The sequence below is a fragment of the Cygnus olor genome, chromosome 20 (assembly GCF_009769625.2).
Source record: "Cygnus olor isolate bCygOlo1 chromosome 20, bCygOlo1.pri.v2, whole genome shotgun sequence".
NCBI classification, from domain to species: domain Eukaryota; kingdom Metazoa; phylum Chordata; class Aves; order Anseriformes; family Anatidae; genus Cygnus; species Cygnus olor.
Genome location: NC_049188.1, coordinates 8,719,162 through 8,734,339, shown reverse-complemented (window position 1 = coordinate 8,734,339; position 15,178 = coordinate 8,719,162). Strand labels below are relative to the sequence as shown.

Sequence of the window (15,178 nt, the reverse complement as noted above, 5' to 3'; positions counted from 1 at the left end):
TTTGCATACAAAGACATCTTTACTCAGAGCCATCACCGTACATGGTACAGCACAATACACAGTAGGAACAACGTCTGTAACAGAGAACGCACGTGGCAAACGTCCTTTTGAATTTAGATCAAGATGGCTCCATCGTTAAAAGAGCACTCTTTACACATTTTCCTGAACATCAGATAAGCATTAAGATTGTATAGCTATAGCCATACAAAGTAAAATGAATAAAAAGGGACAGTTCTGCTCCTTTAAAAAAAAAGCTGTAAGAAAATTTTATTAATGAAGGCACTGAGCCCTTTCTAAGTCAACTGAATGCCACAGAATTGGCACCACACTAGGTATCATGTCTTCACCCACAGTTGAAGCCACGAAATTATTGCCTGTGACACGTGGCAACAAAATTCATCTTGGTAACTTTTCCTTGTGGAATGCAGCAGTGAGGATCACATCTGTATGCCTCGGCAGCCAAACATACCACAAAGCAGAAGTTCTCCCTCATTCTAGTCAGTCATCCTGCATTACGCAAACATACCCAGAACAACTGTACCACACTGCCTTTCCTATTCCTGGGAGCAGACCAGCCATGAGCATTAGCCCATTTCGTTCAACGGGCCACTTAAACCCTGTACTCTTTGCTGCTTTCTCTCAAGATAGCGAGCTCGGGCATCCTGTATTGATTTATCATCATTCCTTTTCTCCAGCTTCTTTGCAGGGTTGTCTTTGACTCCTTCTGGAGGGGGAAAGGAAAGAGACACATACTCTTCTGTGTCAAAAAAAAAAAAAAAAGCCAACAGCATTACAATTCCCCCCATCTGTAAAGTGTCCAGACACAATTCCAAATGTTTTTCAACTAGTCAGTCAGTCATTCAAATGAGTTTCAGAGAGGACAGGCTGTACCACAGAGGAGAAAAAGTAAATAAATCATACTTTAAATCCCATGTCAATATTTGCAGTTGGGCTCATCCCACCCCCAAACCTATATCTTGCTTTTTATTGCAACAGATGCTATGCATCTTATGTTCTTTGCACCCATTTCTTCATTAAATTTCACGTCTCATACTCAGGTTTAGGCAGGAAGACGACAGCAGTGGGAACAGAAAAAAAGTTTAGAATATCTTCAGAAATTTCTGGAGATAGGAGGGAGAGAGAGAATAACACACAGATAAAGCAGTGGGAAAAGTCAATACACCAGCTCAGACACCCTTAGAAATGCATGTTTTCTCTTGCACCCACTGAGCTGAGACCTTGGAATTGTTTCTCCCAGAAGGAAAGAAAAGCAAGAAATACTTACACCGTTTTACCAAAATAAAGAATAAAATAACTAGAAGACTAAGAATCTACATAGCGCGTGAACGTAGCAGCTAGTATTACTCTGTCTCAGAGTCAAGTTAGGAGTTCAGCTCATGCTGCAACCTTTCCCTCCACTGAGCACTAAACTAAGCTTTTGTCAGCTATTCAAATAACTATTTTATGAGAAGAAACACAACATTTGCAAGGACAACCTCAAACTCACAATTGCCTGGTAAAGTCAAAAAGTTGAGGGGGACAAAGAAAAATCCTCAGATCTCCAGACTTCAGACAAATAGATGAGGGTCCCTTCTGTTTTCCAGTAATTCAAATATCCTTTCCAGCAAATTTATAATCAAATCCAATTTGTATTTTTATGATTTAAAATGGCTGTTTCATACAATTACAAAAGAGAGAAACAGATGCCGTTCTGAGAACAAGAGTCTACAGTTTTTCCATCGTTAAGGAGATTGAAGAGGAACTATATTACCAGTGCCGGGCTGGATATTACATTAAAATTTTGGAAGGGTGAGTTCAGGAGTAAAGAGGCCCTTTGAATACTTGGCTGCCTTACAAAACCTGCTGACAGAAGAATCCAAAGAACGTCAAACAGCCAAAGCAGTTAGCACACCCCAGTTTTAATTAAAAGATAATTTATTTAAACCTATGGCATTAAATTAATTGTCAGAAAGACATTCACTGAAGTGTGATTTATTTTTTTTAATAGCCCTTAGGCACTCTCTCTTTCTCAGGTCACTATTATCAACTCATTAATTTCTATGGCTAGATACCCTTTGCAAATTTAAAGAACAGACCCAAGATGCTTCTATTCCACTCTTGGTTAAGTTCTGTTTCTGTCAGGTGTAATAAACCAGAAGAAAGAGAGAGCACTGCAAGAACCAGTAGGAAAACATCACTGCATGCAGTGCCAAGGCACAAAAAGGAGGATTACAGAGCTGTAGTAAGACAAGAAAACAGCTAGAACAACACCTATCAAACACGCCAAGCACATCCAGATTAACACCTACTCGTCCAGAATGCATTCCATGACACAATATACACACACACGCTCAACATATCGAAGAAAACCACACGTGACAGAAATAGAAGTATTATGCTTACCACACTGCCTTTTAAGGTCCTCCTTGTGTTTCCACTTGGTTATTTCCTCTTCTGTTACTTCTTCCCGTGCCACACTGCTCAGTTCATATGCATCAATTTGATGCAATCTAGGCAACAAGTCTTTGACCCACTCATAGCGAACAGGACACACTGTCCGGACATAGATTTTGGATGTCACTGTGACATCATGGAAGATGATCCACTCAAGACGAGTCTCCTGGTTATAAAGCTTAAAAATACAAAGATTAGTCCAGAACTGATAAAAAATAATTTCTAGAGCACCCTCCACTTGCATCTTCCAAAGCTTCAGATGCAAGAGTGAGGTAAAGCTGACATTACCCTAAGTTTTCAGACAGAGAAATTGCAGTATGACTTCATAAAAACCACAGAACCGTAGAAAGACTTGGGTTGGAAGAGAACTTAAAGATCACCTGGTTCCAACCCTCCTGCCTTCAGCAGGGTTGCCACCCGCTAGATCAGGTTGCCCAGGGCCCCACCCAACCTGGCATTAAACAATTCTAGGGATGGGGCGTTCACGACTTCACTGGGCAACCTGTTCCAGTGCCCTGCCACAGTCTGAGTAAAGAAAATGACTTGCTTAAAATTGCCCAGGAAATCCAAGAACAGCCAGAGAGAAAGCTCAGTCTATATAGCACTCATTTTGTACGCCAAACATTTACCAGTTTTGAAGATATAAGGCTCTTTCCCACCCTCAGAATGAATACTATACTCTAGGCGGCACTGCATCAGTGTTTCTCCTGGCCATAAGTTAGCACAAATCAAATCGAAAAGGAGGAGTTTACAAGGACTTGCCTCTTATTCCTTTTACAGACCCTTTGCTACTTTATTAATAGAAGTTGGCAACTTACTGTAGATGAAGGATGGATATAGACTATGCTGCCGTGTCCGTCCATCGTGCAGAAGGTCCTGGCTGCAGATCTAAAAGTTTTGTGAAAAAAATCTATACTGAAACATGCTTTGCTGTGATTAGACGGCAACACAAACTAACCAATTCAGCACCATAGCAGAAAAGATTCAGATATATAAGCAACGGAAGATCTTTCCAGAATTAAGAGCAAAAAACAGGTTATGAATAAAATACACCTATCTAATTTACCACGGGAGTACTGCAGACATAACAACACGATGATAAACAGGGTTTGGGACTGTAGTCTTCGACAGCCATGATAATTCGACATCTTCAAAGCGCTTTAGCTTAGTACCTGGCAGTACTCATCAGCTTGCAAGTTCATTTAATAGACAGAAAAAGTACTGTTCCAAGGATGTAAGCAACGTGCTCAGGAACGGAATCAGAGTCAGAAGGCAGACTTCTAGCCCTGTGCAGAACCACCACCTATAGCTGTAACTGCTACTTTTTTAACAGCACAATATTGCTATTCTATTTCAACATACAATGACATCCTTTAAAATATGCATAATATATTTTCCATTCAATTTTTGAAACCTTATTACTTACCTCCTAGCTACATTAATAAAGTATCCCGCACACAGACATCTCCTTAGTATTTCAGTTCTAGAGCCTTCAAACGTCTCTTTAGGGAAGTCAGGCAGCTACATTAAAAAAAAAAAGAACCACGGTATTTGCTAAAGAGAAAAACTTTACATACCCACTCCATCCCATGGATTTTAAACTCTAGATTTCTCACCCTGCAGAAACCATGAGGAAATGAATTAACACCCTCCTTCCTGCTTGTTACCACCACCATACTTGTTAGTTACACAAGCTACAGGAAGGATGGTCTAATAAATATTTAAGCGTATTAGTTTCTACTGGAGAAAGGCCGTAACCATCTGGCAAAGGGTCAGTGCTCCAGTACATGTCTCAAACACAAACTAGCATAACTTCATGATATACAAAAAGTATTTTTCACCTGTTTCAGTTTACTGACTATTTCCCGAAGTTGTTTTTCCACACTAAAAGCAGATTTTACAGCTCTCCAATGGATCCAGTATTTCTGGCACCACGCCGAAGGAGACTTGCTGAGAACAGAAATACTTGCATTATAAAGAAGCCCTTTGTAAACTGAAGGCAGAAAGTTGCCTCTATTTTTTGTTATAGTCGTACAAAGAAGGCAACCTACACAGCCAGATACTGTGTTAGTTTAAATAATAGTTGTCTTGATAGAAATTACAGATCACAATAAGGAATCAATCTGCAGTTAGGAGTAAGTACAGACACGTACATATATGGAATATATTCAAAAAACCATCTGCAGGTGGGAGTTAATGAGCAACGCAAAACCACTTACTGTAAAGAAACCAGTTTATACCTTGTTTTGCACTGTTCAAAAATATTTAAGAGGGTTGCAAAGTCATTGCAACCTCCCACTTGTGAGGAAAGTTCCTGGTGTTGAAGTTCTGCCTCCTTTTGCTTCTGAGGATCACCTGAGGAAATAAGTTATACCTCACTTTAACAAAGTCATTTGTATTTATCACTCCTACTTTATCTTTTATTAGCACATCTCCAAAGTGTGTTTGACAGTCTTGTATCTCTATTCATGTTATTTTTAGATTTGTCTCTCCTCCACAGCTGCATTTACAGTTCTTCCCCTCTTTCCTCTACTGCTGAGCAAGAATATGTAGATGCTATTAAATCTGTAATTAAAACTATCAGTCAGCCATAGGGATGGAGACTTCTAGTCTCTAAGAAAAGTTACTATGTATTGCTCTCACAACCAATTCAGATGCCAGCGTGGAATGATAAAGGAACAGCAACCCTAAACAGCTCACAGGGATCAAGTGAAAGTTTTGCCTGAGGGGAAAAAAGCAAGACTGTTGGAACCACCCCATCATAGCACCTGATCTGTTTAACTCAGCTTTTGTCCTACTACTCAAGTACAATAGTGATGGAGGTCTTAAAAAAAAAGTCTAGAAAAAAATGTCATCCGTTAATTCAGTGGGAATTTGCCTTCATTAAATGCTAGGAACGTACTAATAAAAGCAACAACATTTCCAAGGTGTTATTTCAGGTTCTGAGTATTCCCTTGGTAGAGAGGGATAACGCTGCAGAGGCCAATGTATTGCATTGCTGCTGCACTGCAGATATCAGAAGTTTGTGGGTACTACAAGTAACACGGATGAAGGAAGGGGCCCCGTTCATATATATATATATATATCACACAAACAAGTGTCTTCAAAATGGCAAGTCTCTGTGTTTGTGTCCTAATGTGTGCTGGAGAGTAACGAACGTGTACTCTAGCTAGCTGGACAGATAACAAGTGCACATTGCCAGGTGGAGGATGGGAAAACAAAAGCATGTTTGTGGCAGTGGGAAAGACCCCAGAGCAGAATCCAGGCTATCAGTACTATCAGCAGTGTCTTTAGCTGTTGCACTAACAGGCACAGTTAATAGACTACAGAGATAACTGGACAAAAGCCAATGAGTGACTTGAATGGACAAAGGTCTCCCACAAAGATCGTGCTACATACAGCCTTTTCTCAGCTGGGGGTGGGCAGGCGCGCTGGGGAATCAGGCTGAAGGGAAAAGGAGATGGGAAGGAGGACACGAGAGACTGGGTTTAACACTATCAAGAGGTGCTAGCTTGGAATGCCAGCGAAATCACATTTTCCATTAAGCCAGAAAAATCACTGGAAATGGAAGCAGTGACAAGTTGAACTTCTCACATTAACTCAAAAGCTTTACCTGTTCAGTGTTACTGAAGAAACCCATTCAGAGGTGACCCCATTCCTTAAAATTTAATTAATCCGCTCCTCTGGCTTATAATTAGACCAACAGCAGACACCACCAACAAAACATCTGCTGTGGTGTGTTCCCTCCCCCCTCACCCCAAAGCACAGCTTTCCTCCTATGACCTCTCAGCACTCCATTAGCTTACCCAGATGTTACTTTACAGCTCACAGCCTTGGGACAAACACAACCCAATTCAACGCTATCTTGAAGCTTTTGGAATAGCTGTTGTCCAATTCCTAGTGTGCAAAATGTCCTGACTCCAAGACCACAGAAAGCTGTGAAAGCATACGGGCACATGTATATTTGCCCTAATCTTAACATCCTTCCCTACAGATCTTTCTCTGGGAGACGAGGCACTGCACACGAGGAATCTTCCTCACGCTGCAATATACGTGTTATTTAAAGCATTAGTTTAAGGCGAAGCAGCGTGTGCTGCCCAGCCATTGTCTGAGATGGCCCTGTCCAAGCTGAATTCCCCACCTTCGCAAGGCTGCTTCGAGATACGGGGCTTCCTACCTGGACGAATGAAAACATTTTCCACAGACAACATGGCTGCTATGGGAAGCAGCATATCTTCACAGTCAAGAGAAGCGGCTTTTATGACAGCACAGGTCAGGTTAGGAGGGAGAGGAAACTGCACCAGGAATTCACCCAGTCTTGTCACGTGGCCTCTCCTTATCGCAGGGAAAAACAGAAAGGAAAAAAAAAACAGATTCAACAACACTATGTTTAAATGTAAATGGGAACAAGCACACACAGTGTTAGCCACCATATATGGATAAAGAGCAGGAAATAAATGCTTCCCTCTGACTGTTCTAATACCGCAGTCTGCGTGCGCCCAGACAGGTGCTGGAGACACAAAGCAAGTGTTACTAGCAGAAGAGCCTTTCACCTTTCTCCGGTTTGCCTGTGCCTACTTCATGGCAGGCAAGGCTATTTAAGTGTATCACATGCTTAAGATATTTTTTTTTCCCCAAGAAGAATTCCTGGAAGTTTTGGATAAGATCTCCCTTCCTGTCTTGAGTTCTCAGTGGGTCTCACAGGCAGTGCATAAGCACCTTCGTCACATCAATCTAGGATCTGCTATCAGGAACTACTGCACAGAAAGTTGAATTTGTGTGTTGTTATTCAGGAACTCTAGGACAACATGAAGAAATTAATCTCTCTCTCAAGTCCTAAGCTATGCTCTAATTCTAATTTTACAATGAGTACATTAAAACCTAGTAGTTAACTTCCTGATCAAATGAGGAAACAATTTATTGCTAGGGAAAGTCCTTTAGCCCAAGTGAACAACTCATTAACAACAATTGAACCATTAAATTTAAATTCTTGCAGTGACTACACCCCTTTATTTTTTACCTGTCAATAGCATCACACTGGTAAAGTTGCTTGAGAGCTTCTAAAATATGCCTCTCTTCAGGACGGTCCAAATAAGGAAATCTATAGTAAAAAATGAAGTAAAAATTTCACTGTTCAGACCCAGTTTAGCTTTGTTAATTATCATATTTAGTAAAATACTTTTGTAACCTTCCAGTACAAGTTACTGACCAAAGAGTGCACACACATCTTCAGTATATGGGCATATTACTAAATACGCAGCTTCATGATGTAGAATTACAACTGCAGACCCAGCACCATCTATGAAAAGATTAGCTATATCTTCTGCACGATTCATCCTAAATTTAAACAATTCCACAGAGAGCTAGCTTTTGCGATACCAGTATTTCAAAGGAGCACTATTCATTTCACAGATAAGGAGGTAGTTTTGGCAGAACCTCACAATGAACTTGCGCTCAAGATCCAATCTGGCGTTAAAGATTCTGAGAAGAACAGCAGAAAAGCCGAGAAGCTGATTGTATCGTCCCGTCACAGTTGGCCAGAGACCTAATCCTGCCTCCTGCCAATAGGCTCTTGGTGCCTGTTCTGCTTTGCCTCTGAGACCTCAGGAAGAAAGTGATAATCCCCCCTGCTCCACGGAGGTTACCTTATGACATCATGCACAGAAAGGCACTTCAAGGTCAGGATCACAGATGTCAGACTGGTTCTCTTGATCTCTGGGACCGTGTGGTCAGGCATACACTGCTCCCAGAACTCTTTGCTGTATAGCCGGTAGCTTTTTCCAGATGATGTCCTGCCAGCTCGGCCAGCTCGCTGCATTGCTTCACTCCTGCCAACACACAAAGGCAGGGGAAAAAAAAAAAATACATAACCTTGATCCGTTCTGTTTTTAACCAAAGCATCACACTGTAAAAACGACAAATATCAATTTCTATGCTTGTAGATGAAAGATTTAATATATTGTGCAGCAACTGAGAAATCTAGCTATACAAGAAACAGCAAAATGAAGAAGCGTTTCTATTCAAAGGAAGAATTTTATTTAATCTTCTCTGAATCAGACTGTTGTATTGAGCAAACATGTGAGCCACTGTCCAGACTACAGACAATACATTGTCAACTCCTCCTTAACGCCTGTAATTTCTTATAAGAAAAACATGTTCTGAACAACTTTCTGTGCAGCAAACAAAACGCCTTTGAACTACGAAGCCTCAAAAGACCCCACTTCCCTCTTGTGCTCCCTCTTTTTCTTTTTTCCTCTTTTGTAAGAGCACCTGAAACACAATTTTGTCAGAGCACCTCCCAGAAACACCAAGCAAATCACCTTTTTCAAACTTACTTTGAAATGGGAACCACCTCCAGTATGTCCAAGCCAACTCGCGGGTTATGATTCAACTGCTTCACAAATCCACTGTCTACTACGTACCTGAAAAAGATCCATACTCTGTCAGAGAAGACAATAACAGAGGCCTCAACAGACAGATAGGCAAATGCCACGTGTGTATAAGGTCAGAGCAAGAACACAATTGCCCTACATTTGCTGCAGAGGTAGTTGCACTTTGCCGGCCAGCTGCAGCCCTGAAACAATTTGGTCTACAGGATGTTACAGATAACACCTCCCCACACCCAGCAAGATTATGCTGATTTACTGGAGCTGATCTGATTTCAAATTAGGTTCCAACAACATTAGTCATTTGTAAGACTACACAATAGCAGCTAAGGTATTTCTTTTATCCACTACACAGACAAAAAGAAGGCAACAGGTAATTTACCAGACAGGTAGGAAACCAGAAGGAAGTCAGATGAGCTTTTCCAGATCTAGTTCAACTTTCTGGATTATTCTCTCTATTCCAGCTTTTATAAAGGATAGGAAACAATACCTGACTCCTTCAATTGTCAGAGATGTTGCAGCAATGTTTGTGGATACCACACATTTTCTAATGCCTGTGGGAGCTGGCAAAAATATTCTTTTCTGCTGATCTGAAATGACAGGCAGTCAGTAAAACATCGCTCTGATATCAAATCATCTAACACTAGACAAACGTACTCAAATGTTTAATGAAATTTATTTGAATGAAATTAGAAAAGGAATCACAAAACATTTCAAAATATAGATTAGATCTTATTTTAGCATATGGCAGGAAATAGAGAATATACTCTTTATGGTTTGCATATTCAAGATTTTGAGAAAGACCAACTCTCCTGGATATTTCCTAACATAGAGCTAGGAAAAAAGAAATGCCACCTGGTCTTAATGGAATCTTCAAGAAGGATTTGAAGGGTTTTAATATATCAGAGCAAGTGAAGGTGAACATGAAAAGATTCAGATAAATCCCTCATGCTTCCAGCAAGTATTCTTCTAACATGTAAAAAAGTAACAAATGCAATTTCCTTTAATTCACTTGCATTTCCAAAAAACAACAGGAGGTGGAAATTCAGCCCTCTCCTGAAATTCTATTTTTTAAGACATGAAACTTCAAAGTATCAAAATCTCCTTAAAATTCTTTCTCGTGTATTTAAAAGGCTGAAATACAATGGCCTCTGAGAAACCACCAAAAAAGGAATTAAAAAAAAAAATCTGTCAGAATCTAACACCCAGCAAGGATGGAGAAAGGAAGAAGCTACAGCTTTCTTTTATGCAACTTCTCATTTCGCTCTTTCAAGAAGATGAAAACTTTATGCAGGTCTTTCCCAGATCATTTCCCTCAGCAGCACTTCCAGATGGAAGTTATTGCTGTCCTGCTTTTCTGAACGCTTATTCAGCCTCCTGGCATTCTACATACCACACCCACACATTTAAACATCACACTTGAGATCATCTGAAAATACAGCGCCTGTGTTCAACAGAGGTCAAAGTGCCTTTGTTTTTTTTTAACTCTTCAAAATTAAATGTGATATTGCTGCCAAATAAAACAGAGTGACTCACTCTGATAACCTATACTTCCTATATTGCATAACACTATTCTTTCAATCTTCTTTTACAGGTCTACTCTCATCTTTGAAAATATACTGGCAGTATCTTTTCCGTATAAAATAAAACGAAAGTAAAATGTGAGGGCCCTAAATACAATAACTGAACTTTCAGTGTTGCAATATCCCCTTCCTAAGCTGGAGGCATCGATACTATGTGAAGCAATTCCTGCTATTTCCACCATTTCCAGCGGATATGAATTTTAGCTGGAGGCTTCTGTGCCAGTGCAGAGAAAGCTAAAGTGCCGTCAGTTTATGAACACCACAAAAACAAACAAACAGAAAACCTACACACACAATAGCGCTACAACGTTGTAACAAATAGGTTAATGAATCTCATTTCCCCAGTCACAATAAAAATACCTGTGTAGGATGCTGTTTATAACAAGTCTTGCAGTTAACGTTTACATGAATTAAGTTGCATATGACATTATTTGCTCTTACCTGTTGACATCGACCCATATAATGGTAAGATAAGCAGGCCTTCAATGGATCGATCGTGTACTTCATACCGGTAATCAATAGACTCTGCTTTCTTGAAAAGGAGGTCGCAAGCTTTTTCTATCTCATTTTGACCTGAAAAACATACAAGAGCATTTAAGTGACCTGCTTAGCCACAACTCTGCCTTCCTCGTTTGCAACATCTCTGCACAAGGGGCTTCTGCCAACGTTGCGGTCACCCATCCCACTGCGAGAAGGAAGTGGTATTCATGAGAGTCAGCCTCGGTAGTGACAATCCCGTCTTCCCACAGTGCCTCTCACCAAGGCTTTTCCCTAAAAGATGACTGCGCAAGAGCTTCATATGTCACTTTTGGTGCCTGGCCCATACTCTCATGTAGGCTTTTGGAGTTAATTAAATTCTTCTTTCCCGAATTAACAACCAAACAGAGCAATACAAATATTGAGCTAACCTGACGCAGAAAGAAAAGAACATGTACAAGTCTTGTACATATTTTTCATAGCTGATCTCATAGGCCTGGATATACCTTAACATGCTCTGAAAACTACTACTTCACAAGATTGTCTGTCAGTCTGCAACTTTCCTTTCTCTACTTACCACTCTGGAACAAACTGTAAAGCCCTTGGGAGGCTGTACTGGTTTTGCTGACAATTAAATCCTTTGCCTGGAATGACCACTAGCTGTTGAAATAAAGATTCTCACCTGTCAGGAAAACCAAGATGTCGCCTTCTGGTTCATTTAAGTGGATATCCAATGTCACTTTCACAGCCTGAAACAAGCAACGAACAAACCAATATCAGCTGGAAACAGAACCTCACTCTTTCAAAGACCTCATGGTACTAATTATTTCCCACACCATGCTGAGATGCTAAGAACACAGCAATCCAGCAGCTGAGTCTTGTGGTCTTAAACAGATGACAGTCATACTAAGAACAGAGAACGTAACACAAAGTAAAACAGGTCAGACCTCTGTAACATATGCAGAGCTTCCTGTGTCCCGTGGGCTGAGCAGGTTGCAGAATATCTCCTTTACTGGGTAACTTCTTCCTGGAATGTGCAGCACTGAGCAGTGTCCAAAGAACTCTGAGAGCTTGTCTACCTCCAGGGTGGCGGACATCACCACCACTTTCATGTCTGTCTTCCTGCCCGATGGTTTCTTCTGTAGAAATAGTTTCTTCAGCAAACCAAATAAAATATCCTAGCAGAAAAAAAAAAAGAAGCAATTTATGTTAGTTCCCCAGTCTTCCTAGAAGTGCCTGATGAACTAAGAAGGGACTGAGTTTATGTCATGGATATAGAGAAGACAAAAAATTACATCTTCAGGGCCTACGCACTCAGAAGAACACATACACTTAGCTTGCTCATCTCATAAGAACACAAATTAATTTCTAGAATTTAATTAATGTTTCATCAGTTTTTCTCACAGCTTATAAATGGAATTCTTTGCTTTTCATTTTTATACGCTCATGGTCAAGTCAACTGCAAGAAAGGTCAGTTACCGCAGATCAATTTAAAAAAAGTTATCTTCATCCAGTATACGTTACCTGACTGAGTGGACACCCTCTTTTGTCATACTGGTTATTGTTATCACTTCAGAAAATTTATTTTACTCTACATTGCAGTGGATTAAAAAACTGCTCCTTTTAGTTAGTTATGGGTGATGGAGCAGTAACTTCCTACGTCACTCTAGCTCAATTACTTGCAATACCCTCAGACGCTTGAGGACAGAAGTGGGATGCAGAAAGCAGTGTGTCTTTTCCCCAGGCTGACTAGTAGGTTGTTTTCCCTGTTCCCATGGCTCACTACTTAGGACTGTCTGGACACAGACTCCCTGCTATTGTCAGTTCTTTGGCTTCCCCATGCTCTCTCTCCCCCACCCAATATCAGTGACACAAAACAGTCTCCTGAGGACTGAGTCACTCGAGTCTCACTCTGCTCACCACAGAAGGGTCAGACTGACATTTGACAGCTTTCAGTACTTAGGTCAGTCTGGATACCTCCGTGACCCCGAAACCATAATCTCTTTGCACAGTCATATACACACCCTACGAAACGTTAGGCCTTACAGCAAGAGAGATGTTTCAGGCTGGTTTATGTTTGTGGGTGGGTTTTTTTGTTTGGTTGTTGCATTTTTTTTCTGGAGGGGACGAACAGGAGGGACACCACTGTCCAGTGCCAGCCAACATTTAAGTGCTGTCAAACGCAACAACAGCTACAACAATTTCAACTTGATTACAGGCGGCATCTTATTTTCGGGATACACAGCATGCAATAGATCAAGCAGTGATCCTATGGCCTTAGAACAGCAAAAGGATAAAACGCATCTGTAGAAAGTCAGCCAAAAACCTTGAGAACCATGCTGATTACCTTTTTGAGCAATAAGAGAGACAACATTTCTAGAGGTCCGTACAGACACAGTGTCAGGACTCCTGAGATCTTGTCTTACTGCAGGAACTGACTCACTGTGAAAGATTTTAGGTAGTCACTTAGCCTGTTCTTTGCTTTGGTAAAACTCTTCTGTCATTAAGTACAGATGTAATTTCAATATGCAAACCTCTTACAGAATCTTCAATTGAAAATAGACTTGAAGGAAAGAGTACCACGTTTATATTATTTTCACCAACGAGTTCCAACTTCCCCTTTACCAACACGAAGCAACACTTGCGCTTAAGACGGTGACACTCACAGTGCTAAGGCTCCGCTCATGAGCTTCATCCAGAATGATGACGCTGTACTTGCTGAGAAGGGGGTCAGCCAATATATGCCTCAACAAGCAGCCATCCGTCATGTACTTGATGGCAGTATCCTGAAAGGTTCAATTAGACCTTCAGCTTCTGTCCCGGTTATTTACATCGATACAGGTCAGATACTCACAAAGCACAGACACACACACACAGGGATTGTTTACGCACAGCATCACAAGTGTTTGGCAACATTCCTGGTGGTGGGGCACAGGAACAGGTTGCCCAGAGAGGCTGTGGATGCCCCATCCCTGGAGGTGCTTAAGGCCAGGCTGGATGGGGCCTTGGGCAACCTGATCTCGTGGGTGGCGTCCCTGCCTGTGGCAGGGGGTTGGAACTGGGTGATCCTTGAGATCCCATCCAACCCGAGCCGTTCTATAATTCTACGATAAGAAGTGAGTTCTGTGACAACCCAACCGCAGCTCCACCCCACTAGGACAGCTTCCCTGGCTCGTGTGAGACCAAAACCTCTTCCGAGGCTTTCTGCCCCGCAGCCCCAGAGCTCTCCCCACTCCCTGCCCGCAGCCCTACCTGTGAGGAGCAGTCGTCGAAGCGCACCTGGTAGCCCACGACGGTGCCCAGTGCACAGCCCAGCTCCTTGGCCACCCGCTGCGCCACCGACACGGTGGCGACGCGCCGGGGCTGGGTGACACCGATGGCCCCGTGCTCGGCCAGGCCTGCGGGAAGAGAAACGGGGGGCTGAGGGGGGAGAAACGGGGGGCTGAGGGGGTACGGGGTGGGGCTGAGAGGGGGGCTGAGGGGACTGAGGGGGGGGCTGAGGGCCTGAAGGGGGGCTGAAGGGGGCGCTGAGGGGACTGCGGGGGAGGCTGAGGGCCTGAACGGGGGAGCTGAGGGGCTGAAGGGGCGCTGAGGGGGGCGCTGAGGGGGCGACCCCGACCCCGCCGCCCCACGCGTTCCGGAGGGTCTCCGGGGGGTCTCCCCCGGCCGTTACCTGCCTCGAAGAGGTACCGGGGCAGCTGCGTGCTCTTGCCGCTGCCCGTCTCGCCGGTGACGATGAGGAAGGGCTGCCGGCTCACCGCCTCCACCAGCGCCCGCCGGTAGCGGCGGATGGGCAGGCGGCCGCCCTCCATGGCGGCGGGGGGACCCCCGCCCGCCCCCTCCCCACCTCCCCACCTCCCCACCTCCCCTCACGCAAGCCCCGCCCCCCCAGCTGACGTCACCCCCGCGCGGAAGCGCCGCCGCCGCGCGCACAAAGGTGACGCGACGCGGCTCGCCGCCCCGCCTACCCCCCTAAACCACGCCCACTGCGAGCCCCGCCCCTCCCGTGCAGGCCCCGCCTCTCCGCCGTGTAGGCCCCGCCCCTCCTGTATAGGCCCCGCCCCCCCCATGCCCCACTTTTTCCCTCTCAGGCAGCCACCCTCAGCCGCAGACGGGCCTTCCCCCCCCGCCTCGTGTAACCAAAATGGTTGTTTTTTATCCCAGATCTCCTGGGGGCCTGGCAGCGGTGAATTATAGTGTGAAATCGGAGGGACCGCAGCGGTTCCCTCGCAGTGCCTGAAATACCCCCTTGCCATCCCCACAGCGTGAGGAGATGTG

At 43.4% G+C, this 15,178-nt stretch overlaps 1 protein-coding gene across 1 annotated transcript; it reads right to left on the bottom strand.

Annotated features, from left to right (window-relative positions):
• DHX40 (DEAH-box helicase 40) lies at positions 1–14,809 on the bottom strand. Its single transcript, XM_040532308.1, has 17 exons — positions 14,574–14,809; positions 14,153–14,298; positions 13,567–13,686; positions 11,848–12,078; positions 11,583–11,649; positions 10,865–10,996; positions 9,331–9,430; positions 8,790–8,876; positions 8,100–8,282; positions 7,475–7,555; positions 6,632–6,789; positions 4,695–4,809; positions 4,296–4,404; positions 3,881–3,975; positions 3,273–3,342; positions 2,404–2,632; positions 1–724 (listed from the first exon to the last, which is right to left on the bottom strand). The coding sequence occupies exons 1-17, from the start codon at positions 14,710–14,712 to the stop codon at positions 585–587; spliced, it is 2,202 nt and encodes a 733-aa protein (XP_040388242.1). The 5' UTR covers positions 14,713–14,809; the 3' UTR covers positions 1–584.
• Positions 14,810–15,178: the final 369 nt, after the last annotated feature.